The following is an 11,669-nucleotide window of genomic DNA, read 5'->3' as shown; positions in this document are numbered from 1 at the left end:
TTGAAATCTCTAACTTAACTAACTCTAAATTTAATATTTTCTTAGTTTTTATATTATTAAGTATAGATACACCTATATAAGATACTTCAATACTTACATAATAGCTACATGGACCGTGTTTATATATGCGTTTGAGAGATCCATACCAATGATGTAGGTACAATAAGTATATGCACGATAACGATGCTATGTACATAATATGTGAATAAATGATAATAATGTAATAAACTAATAAATTATGTTAAAAGCATTTTTGTATTAATTTTCGGCCTATTTTGTCTTATTTCGAATTTTTACGGTTGCCGCGTTACCCAATTCCACAGACAATCCAGAGTTTACTATGTAATATAATATTAGAAATCTAACTAATTAATTGTTATTAACTCGTTCCATAAATACGTCATCTTAAAATGGAATGTCAGAATAGTTTATTCGAGATTTGAATATTTATAGTGTGTATTATGATATCAGACCGTACGTGGCACGTGCTATTATTAAAAAAATATTTACGATAATATTCAACAAGTATACTTAAAAATTTAGTATGTATATGCAGGAAAATATAATAAATTAATAATTTTTAAATGTTACTAGCTAAAACTAGAAAATGTATTACAAAGTTCTTTAAAAATGGTTTGTTTTGAATCCCATTTTGTATAATTAGCTTATAATTTTAACCTATACTGCCTAAATAGTCGTTAAAGTATAACGTTATGATAAACCTATCTGAAAATAAACATTCATTGTTGTTTATTTAATATTAAATAATAACTATAGTTTTATGTATATTTATCATTGTAGACAGATAATACAGTCGTATATGGTAATTGGTAAAGTAATGAATAAAATCGTCGTGTGATAATAAGTTATTAGTAATATAAATAATAACTACAGATATATTTATGTGTCAAACGTATGCGAACAATTTGAACCGCAAGATTCGTTTTTGACAGATTTTCGTCGTATAGTATACTACTTAATCGATTAAAATAATACATATTTTAGGTATATATGTATTACATACATTGTATATACATACACAATAAATAAGTATATAATTTGAAGTTATAGGTAATTACAATTATTTATTCGACTTCAATAGCTTGGTAAAATATATACTTTAAATGTCTTGGTTTTTGATCCGTATCAGCGATTATGAACATTGTATCCAGCTGGATCAGTTAAACCTGAAAAATTGTGGGTAGATTTATGATTAAAAAAACTTCTTTTATAATTATTACGTCAAATTTTACAATTTATAGTGTTCTTAATACTGTTTATATATATATATACGTATTGTGTTTCAGTCATCGTGTGTCTGAAAAAATGTGCTGAATAAGCTTTAAGCGGTTTTAGTATGACGCCCAAGTGTGTCGGTATTGCACGATTAACGCGGGTTAAGAATATTTTAATTATACTTATTATACACATTTGTTTTTATTAATTTTAATCATAAAAAGTAATCGGTTCGAAAGTGTTTGTGCATTTACTTGTACACGGACATGTTTGGACAATCCACAACCTTTTTTGGTGGTAGTAATGTGAGATTCTAAAACTTCCAGTATCTCGTTATACCATATTATGTACATAATATACAGTATATACTTTTACATTAACCAAAGAGACGAAAAAAAATAATTTGCATAGTCATCACATTTTGGGGCGTGGCGTTCTCGCACACGAACCGCGCGTCCGTGCTCCGTCCGAAACTGCAGATGCTGTACAGCCGATACAGGATTTAAAAAAAGAGAAGAGATGAATAAATTCATCGTAAATTCACGAAGCCGGTGCCTGATTTGTCGACGTTGGAATGGGCGTGTTATGTAGGACATCAACTACGCCGTCGCCACCACTGGTGCCGTCCCGAGGCAGCGCGGTTATACGATAATGCAGCCGAAGCGCGCCGTCTCCGTATGTTTATAAACACGAGGTGCCACTGAAATACGATTTTTTTTTTATGTATTACTAGACAATAAAATTATATTTAAACAGCGGTTCCTGAGCGCAGAGCGCTAGAACGTCGTATCAAACCATTCCTATTTCCTGCAGTCGAAGAGGACGACCTATGTACGAAATTCTTATACTAACGATTCCATCAAAGTATCACAGCTGTTTCCACGATTGCCATAGCCGATAAATACTGAACATTCTCACCGTTAATATCAAACGATAAAATGATGTGTGTCTTGTGAATATCTATAGCATAAATAAATAGCGCACTTAATGTAGAATAGTAATACTGTATAGTGTATACTGTATATGCATGTTTCCAACGTTGAGAAGATATTTTAGATATTTTAAATATTATACGAATAATAATATTTACTTTATACTATGGATTTTCAATACGTTTAGATTAAATTGTAAAAACTGTCTAACGAGCACAGTTTATATTATGTAATGTCAACACGTAAAATTAAATTAAATTATGAATTAAATGGTAACAAGAATAACGTGTTGGTAGGTGTTTAGGTACATTTTACATAGTATATAATACAAGTATTGTGAATAGTATAATAATAAAATATGGTTAAAAGGTTTAAGTGGTTTAATAGGTGGTGTATTACGATGATTTAATGTCAAATCATTGGAGATTTAATCAACACTAAAGGTTACGCGAAGGTAGTGGTGCGTATATATATTGTTTGAACAAATTGATTCATATAAAGTGGCAGATTTTAAAAGTATCAATATTTCAGTTTTAATAGTAAGTAGGTAGTATTTTAGTATTAATATTCATATCTAATATTTTAAAATAAAATACTCGGTTCTTCATAAATTGTTTTTACTGAAATTATAAAAATAAAAGTTCCACATGTCTTAGATCGTTTCTAACGTAACATCTACTGCATGTACGAGAGAGAAACAACTTTTATTATAAAGCGAGCTGCTCACAATGTGAGTTGCCAGTAGACACAGCATACTTAATGAATACATAAATACATAGAGAAAAAAAATAAGATTTATGATTTTGTTAACAATGTAAAATAGTATATAATAATAATGGCTTATTATATCGATCTTAAATTTAACAATTAATTAATTAAACACAATTTATATATAATAAAACCTAAAAAAAATAGCTTATTTTACTGTAAATACAGATGAAAATTTATTATGTATAATGAATCTTTCAAGACAGTTAAGCATATAGTTTAATGCACTAATAATAATATTCTTTATTTAACAGTTATGAAATTATTTACGTAGGTATAGTGTTACCTTGAAAGTAACACTAAATCGTCCATCAGTAAGGATATTTTCTTGTTAATAAATACTCAGAAAAAAACAACAATACTAATAAGCGTTAATAGTAAATGTTTCTTTAGTTTAATCGTGACTATTGTTGTGGTCGGTAATTACGTTAAAATCGAATGAAAAATATCAAAAAAATTATATAATTTTTTGTTAATTTTACTATTTTTTTTTATAGACAAAACTATTGGAGATATTTATACAAGCGTAGAGGCAAATTATATAATATTTTATTTAATTGGAATTAAATAACAATTTTTTATTACTATTTATTTATTTTATGAAATATGATAAAATATGTAACTATCGTTTCCGCATTTTTACTTTTTTATTCATCAATGAAAAGTGATAAACTCAAATATAATATACAAAATTACAAAATTAGGTGTAGGTACTCGTAATAACTTTTCATTTAGAATTTTAGAAACAAAATATTTTAAATTTGTTTAAATAATTATGTGATTATGAATAAAAATTGAAATAAATTTCACGTGTAAAAATATTAGCTACACTTCTGTTTACAATTTTGAAACGAGACATATATTTCATAGTCCATATTTTTATTGTTATATTTTAAATTTATATTGATTAACATGTATCAGTTTGTGCCAATATGTAATATGTATTTAAAGGTAATTTCTTATCATACACAAAAAAGCATTAAATAGTTAAAAACTTTAAGTTAAACAAAAATTTGAAACTTTCTAACTTGTAAATCTATAAATATATAAATATATTTATATAGGTACCCATTTTTTCTATTTATTTAGCTTAAAATTGTTCATTACACAATTGAAATAAAATAAAATATTTAAAATTATTCTATCATCAATAAACAGTAAAATGAATTATTTGAAAAAAATAGTTAAACTGACCTCATACGTAGATAATCATTATAGAAGATAACTGTTTCAGTCTGTTTGTTACAACAGTATAAGTGCCACAAATAATTAGGTACGTGTTGAATAAGTAGTATTCATAGACGTATACATATCTATATTTCAAAAATAATAATGCACTAAAAATTGTTTTTATTATTATTTCAATGGTTTATCAAAAACATAAAAAAATTAAACAATAATATAACGTTTGTACTATATATAGAATCCATTGACTAATGGAATTATTAAAAAAAAAAAATAGTTTTATAAACTTATTATATTACATAGGTAACCTTCCATTATTTTAATGTAAAAATATGAGTATAATTAAGTCGCAGCGAATTTCATGCCCACGAGGAAAAATTGTTGCTAGAAAGATGTTTGAACAATACAAAAGCAATGAATTATGAATATAATACTTACCCATGACAATTAACAATATATATTAGTTTCGTTGTTTAGTATAAAAATATTAAAACACTATTTAGTAGGCTCAAATATTAAGTTATTACTTATTTGTTTATTTTTTTTAAAAAGCTTACTTTTTATTATATATATACTGTTATGAAGTATATTGATAATAAAAATGTCATTTTAACCTTTCCAAATTTAATTTAAGATTAGTTAACATGTTATTACAAATATAGCTTTAGCTTACATCATCAATCAATAAATATTGTAAAATAGTAACACAAATCAATAAAATATATAACAAAATTAAACAAAATAACTAATACAGAGCTGATATGTTTCAAGAAACATTGAATTTCATTTATTTTAGTTGTTAATATAACTTACATTACTTTGGATCACGAAATGCATTTGCATTAAAGCATTGATAATGTGTGAAATAATTAGTGTACAATATTTCAATGGAAAATAGGGAAAAGTCCGATTGAAAGTATTTATAATTTCATAGTACCTTGTTACTTGATAGGTGGGAAAATTATTTACTTTAAATACATATTACTTTTATTTGTCATCTGCATTGCACATCATTAATAAAAATGATGTTTAACACAATAGTATAAATGTGTGATGTATTATGTATTAAAACGTAAACACAATAGACGTGTAAAAAACTATCTGTGGGTTAGGGGAGTGCGTAAAAAGCTGTACTTTATCGGATAATACTTATTAGGTTATGTTGTCCAGCCACTGTACGCGAAAAAACTTTGCAAACGTATAATAATTAATGCCATTGTATGATTGCAGGAAACATCACTAATTCAAATACTCTGTCCATTACTCCATTATCCTGGTAGATTCGTATACATAATACATTACTATATATGGAGAGGCAAACACCCTAAGAAGCTTCTATACCGGGATATGAATGTATCTTACAATGTTCTGATAAACGAAAATATTGCAAACAAATTTATATAAAAACGATGACGGCGGTGAAGTGGGTATGATACGATAAATGAAACAAAACGAGATTATTTTTATCACACAAATATATCGCAATTCGCAGTTATGGACGGGATTCTACGGAAAAAAATAAGACTAAATACTATGTGTATTTTGGGTGCTTGAATATTTATTAAGACACACAAGCATTGAACCATGGTGGCGAGACATACTAATAGCGCCGAAGGAATCCTATGAACAGTGGGCAACGTTGGCGACATAGGAGCGTTCGTAACAACCGACAAATGGATGTCTACCAACTACATGTCTACATGACGTTCTGAAAAAAACCATACCATGTTTGAAAAAGTAAGTACAATGACTATAACGATAGTATATGATAGTTTAACGGAATAAAATAATTTAACGGATGAATTGTGTATAAATAGGATAGGTAAATATGTACGTAAGTAAGTAATAATAATATTTATAATAAAGAAATACAATAAAAATACAAATGCATTAATTATAAGCAAAATACAATGTAATTTGTCAAAAAGATAAAATAGTATTGCATGATAAAAAAAAATTGATATTTGCAATCATGTATTTTGTATCAAAATATGTAGGTATTGTAATTTGTAACATAAAAAAGTATAAAATGATAGGTAAAATTTATAAAAATAAAATATGAATAGGTACAATAATTATAAGTATACTTAGACGCGTCTAAAATTACAATTTTTATTTTTATATACTATGATTATTATTTATATATTTACCTCCACTATTTTACGGATTAATATTTTAACCATGTACGATCATGTATCGTATATATTATAATAATATGTAAGGGCAATTGGTACACAGGGCCGGCGGAAGGCACGTGCGACCTGTGCGATCGCACAGGGCGGCAATTTTTTTAGAATTTTAGGGGCGGCATTGTTTATAAATAAAAATATGTATTTTTCACCACTACTCACTGTAAATCTAAAATAAAAATAATGCTCATTATATTATTTTGACTGGAACTGTGTCATTGTATGTAGTACCTAAGTAAGAGCTATTAGTAGATAATTAGGTATAATATAATGTGCGGGCAAGCCGCTAGCATTGTCGCTCGGCGTGTTTCGCGATTATCTAATATCTTTATGGTTTCCAATTAGTAAACATGAACCGAATCAAATCATGATAAAGATCCCCAAAATCGTATATACAATAATCAATACTCGTAATTTATTGTCAGCGATACAAACTAGTTTACTTATGACGATTGACAACTATCGAACTATACGTACCTAGTATAATGTCATTTGTTAACGAGTCGTAGTGTCAACGATTATAGAGTGCTGTGCATTGTGCATATTATTTAGTCGATCAACATTCAACATTCAACACGTCATATTTTAATATTAATAATTTGGTGAGTAATTTTTTTATTTTAAATAATTGTAATATTATTAATATTAAGTAGGTAATTTATGTAAATACAATGAAAAATTAAGAAAAAAGAATACATCCCGATATCTGATTTTAAATTTTGAATGTATTTATATATTCCTAATATATTTAGGAAGTGAATTTTTAATTTTCAAAATTAAAAACCTATTAGCTATATTATTATTTTATTATTTGGGTTGACTCTAGGAATTAGGATAGTCAATAATAATAATTGTATTGTTTGTTTGGGGTTTTGAAAAACTGTATTATTTTCATACATTGTGTTCTCATTTTATGTAATTCAACCGTATACATACGTCAACATATATTTAAAAAAATTTTAGTAAGTTACCCTTTTTTTAAAACTATCACATTTTTTTTTTAAAGAAATTTGAGATGATTTTTGTTAGAAAATGACAAGTGTCAATTTTCATGTTTCTCGGCAAAAATATTAAATACAGACTCAAAGATCATTTATCCATGTTTTAGTGACATGCTTATTTTTAACAAATTATATTTTTTATTTATGTAGTAAAAAGTTAAGAAAGCGCCAATATGTCGGATGGTAGACAGCGACTTTCAGGTGCAGAATATAGGAAAAGAAAACGTGAAAAAGAAGCTGTAATTAAAAAACAGTCTAATTCTATCAAAAAATTTTTAACGGGTTCTTCCTCTTCATTAAATATTTCAAATGCTGTAGTTGTACAACCTAGTGAAGTTGTTGACTCTTTCTCAGTTATAGATGCCACTGTACCTTCTGAAACTACAGTAGCCAAAAGTTCAACAGAAAATGTTATCAGTACAGACCCTGCGGAATGGCCTTTAATTATTAATAACGACTTTAAAACATTGTTGGTTGAAAAAGGCCCTCCTGCTCCGTTAAATGCAAATTTTGTATTTCCTTCAGATGATCAAGGACGAAAATTCACACAATTTCATTACAAACGAAGTATGAGTAATGGAGAAAATGTCACAAGAACATGGCTTGTATACTCTATTTCCAATGACGTAATATTTTGTTTTTGCTGTAAACTATTTGATAATTCAAACTCTAAGTTGGCTTTAGAAGGGTATAATGACTGGAGGCATTGTACACAAATGTTAAAAGGACATGAAACATCAAAAAATCATTTGACCGCATATAGTACATGGTTAGAATTGTCATTGAGGTTAAAAAAAACAAAAACAATTGATGACGTAAACCAACGTATTTTAGAATCTGAGTGTAGGCATTGGAATGAAGTTTTACAACGTATCATGTCGGTAGTACAATTTCTCGGTCATCAAAATTTAGCTTTTCGTGGATCATCTGATCAGTTATTCAAACATAATAATGGAAATTTTTTAAAATTAATTGAACTTATGGCTAAGTATGATTCTGTGATGGCTGAACATGTAAGAAGAATAATTAATAGTAAAAAAAATATAAGCCATTATTTAGGAAAAGATATTCAAAATGAGATGATTAATTTATTAGCTCAGTCTATTAAGTCTCGCATAGTTACTATGGTTAGCGAAGCGAAGTATTATAGTATTATACTAGATTGTACTCCTGATATAAGTCACTCGGAGCTCATGACTATTATTATTCGTTTTGTGTCAATTGAAGATTCAAAAGTTACCATACGTGAACATTTTCTTGGTTTTATTTCAGTTGAAAATAGTACTGGAGAAAATCTATGCGATGTACTTTTAAATATATTACGTGAGCTGAATATACCTTTGAGTAATATGCGAGGACAAGGATATGACAATGGAGCCAATATGAAAGGTGTGCACTCCGGAGTCCAACGGCACATTCGAAATATTAATCCACGTGCATTTTTTGTTCCTTGTAGTGCGCATTCCTTAAATCTTGTTGTAAATGATGCCGCAAAATCTTCAAAAGAAGCTGTAGCGTTTTTTGATATAATTCAAAAAGTATTCAACTTTTTTTCTGCCTCAACTATTCGTTGGCAAATTCTTTTAAAACATGTTAAAGAACTAACACTCAAACCATTAAGTCAAACCCGGTGGGAAAGTCGAATAGACGCACTTAAACCGTTTCGAAATTACATAGGTGAAATTTATGATGCTTTGTTTGAAATATCAGAAAATATAAATTTAGATCCGATGGTAAAACATGAAGCTGAATGTTTATGTAATCTTATTAAAACATTTAAATTTATTTGTTCTGTTGTCATTTGGTACGACATACTTAATCATATAAATCCAGTTAATAAATTAATGCAAAAACCAAATTTTGACATATCTTTAGCTTTGGGCATTTTAGAAACTTTATTGAAACATTTAAATGAACTGAGATCTGAAGAATCTTTTGAGAAAATGATTATAGATTCAACAGCACTTGCGACGGAAATGGGAGTAGAGTCTGTTTTTGAGAACTCACGGGGTAGAGTTAAACCACGACGTACTCGTAAACACTTTGATTATGAACACAACGATGAACCAGTTATTGACCCAAAACAGCAATTCAAAATACATTTTTATTACTTTACACTTGATGTAGCTATAAATAGCGTGAATAATAGATTTGAACAACTAAAAGAACATAATAACAATTTTTCGTTTCTTTACAATATAAAAAAAATAAAAAATCTTACATATGAAGAACTATTAAAACATTGCAAAGACTTACAAATTCTTCTTACCGATGGTGATTCAACAGATATCAATGGAATTGAAATGGCCCATGAATTAAAGTCAGTATCAGCTATGGTTGATGATAACTTAACACCTTATGAACTCTTAACATTTGTGATAAATGCAGGTGACTTTGCACCAAACCTATCCATTGCCTTACGAATTTTGATAACATTACCAGTATCAGTGGCAACTGGTGAAAGAAGTTTTTCGAAATTGAAACTTATCAAAACATACTTACGCTCAACAATGAAAAACGAACGACTTTGTGGTCTAGCCATGATCTCAATTGAACACGAAGTTGGTCAAGAATTAACAGAGAAAAAGTTAGTCGACGATTTTGCTAAGTTAAAAGCAAGAAAACATTTATAAAATTATGATTTATTGTTGTATGAATTATTAATTGTAAATATGAACTACCATTTATTTTTATAAATGTAAATAAAAAACTTTTGTGAAAAAAATATTAAGTGTAACAATGTAAAATGTAAATAAATAAATTGATTATTTATTTCACCGTTTAAACTCCTATTCTCCTACAATTTAGTCCAGTTTATAATTAATTTTGTATAAAATAAATAATACTATGTACTAATTATATGACAAAAAGTATTGAAAGGGGCGGCATTTTATTAACTGCACAGGGCGGCAAAATACTTAGCGCCGACCCTGTTGGTACATTCGGTTGAGGGCGACTGGTCAAGGGTCAACACCCGATAATATCTATCTTTTATAATAAGAACTTATTGATATTTTTATAATTATTCACAACAATTGTTATCATCATAACGGTATAATTATTTCAGGCTTGATATTGTACAAGTATAAATAAAATGTGTAATTAAAAAAAAAATAAAAATGGGTACTAATATGTTTTAGTTAGATTTTTAATTTTTGTACTTAGTAAAATATATTTGTTAAACATTTTATTTATTATTATATTATAATTAATAAATTATAAACCAATTTACTTGTTTTCAGTTTTCTTTATTAATTTTATCGATAACCTATTTAAATAGAAAATAATAAAATATTGATACAGTTATAGAATATACTGTAATGAAAAATTTAAATGTTAGCAAGTTAATAATATAAAATATTTGTAAAAATATTATAACAAAGTGTTTTTTTATTTCTTTTAATAGTAATGATTAAGGTTGGGATTTCGATGCACTTTTTCAGGGGTTGCTGTATGATGCTTATCTGATCACAAATCCGTAACATGTACTTTTGATTGAGAATAAGAAAATTTATTTTGCATTTTTTGACAATTTTTGATTTTAACGTCATTTTCTTTATTTTTTAGGGCATTATTGGATTTTTAGGACATTATTGGAATTTTCGGGTCCAAAATTCAAACTTGAAATTTTATTTTAAGATTTTACACTCTAAATTAAGTTTTATATAAATTTATATATACATTTTTGGAGAACAAACAATAATGTAGGTACAAAATAGTTAAAAAAAATATAAGGAAATAATTGTTTTTTTCAGATCAAAAGAAATCCAAGTTGAAGTTTAGCGTTTAGCCTATAGATAAATTATTTAAATCATTTTTACTTCAATTTAATCATATATTATTTAAAATTTATAATAAATTTATTAAAAATAAAAACAATTTACTTGCATTTTTTTAGTGCATTAATTAGAATTTTTAAGGCATTAAATTATTTTTTTAATGCCATTTTTTAGGGTTTTACATTCACAGCCCTAGTAATGATGAACGTCTTAAGTCTTTATATTTACTCTTTATCAAATATTAAAAATCAGATTTGTACATTTCGTTGAAAATATGTACTTCGGGCAACGAAACAAGTCCGACAGCACTCATATTTATAACCACTATCCAGGGCTCGTGAGTTCATGTATTTACATGCATTTTTTGTTACACAGGAAAACATGCTAACTGAAATACAAATCCATTTCATAACAATAATAATAATTGTGTAAAATTTAATAGTGCATGTTTTTACATATTTTGGGTATAAAAGCATGTTTGTCATTTGTCATGTATTTTTAGTTATTAGCATTTAGCGCATATTATCACATAAAAAAATATTATATTTATTTATTTAAATATTTTGGTTCTTTTTGTTT

At 27.1% G+C, this 11,669-nt stretch overlaps 2 protein-coding genes across 2 annotated transcripts; both read left to right on the top strand.

Annotated features, from left to right (window-relative positions):
* Window positions 1-7,484: 7,484 nt before the first annotated feature.
* On the top strand, window positions 7,485-9,444 carry LOC113559732 (zinc finger MYM-type protein 1-like). The gene is made up of 2 exons (XM_026965473.1): window positions 7,485-9,380; window positions 9,439-9,444. Exons 1-2 carry the CDS (start codon window positions 7,485-7,487, stop codon window positions 9,442-9,444), a joined length of 1,902 nt encoding a protein of 633 aa, XP_026821274.1.
* A 153-nt stretch (window positions 9,445-9,597) lies between these two features.
* Window positions 9,598-10,039, top strand: LOC113560186. The gene has a single exon (XM_026965944.1). It carries the CDS (start codon window positions 9,615-9,617, stop codon window positions 9,942-9,944), a length of 330 nt encoding a protein of 109 aa, XP_026821745.1. The 5' UTR covers window positions 9,598-9,614; the 3' UTR covers window positions 9,945-10,039.
* Window positions 10,040-11,669: the final 1,630 nt, after the last annotated feature.

The sequence above is a fragment of the Rhopalosiphum maidis genome, chromosome 3 (assembly GCF_003676215.2).
Source record: "Rhopalosiphum maidis isolate BTI-1 chromosome 3, ASM367621v3, whole genome shotgun sequence".
NCBI lineage: Eukaryota > Metazoa > Arthropoda > Insecta > Hemiptera > Aphididae > Rhopalosiphum > Rhopalosiphum maidis.
Note: the sequence above shows the minus strand (reverse complement) of the source record. Positions and strands in the feature narration are given on the sequence as shown.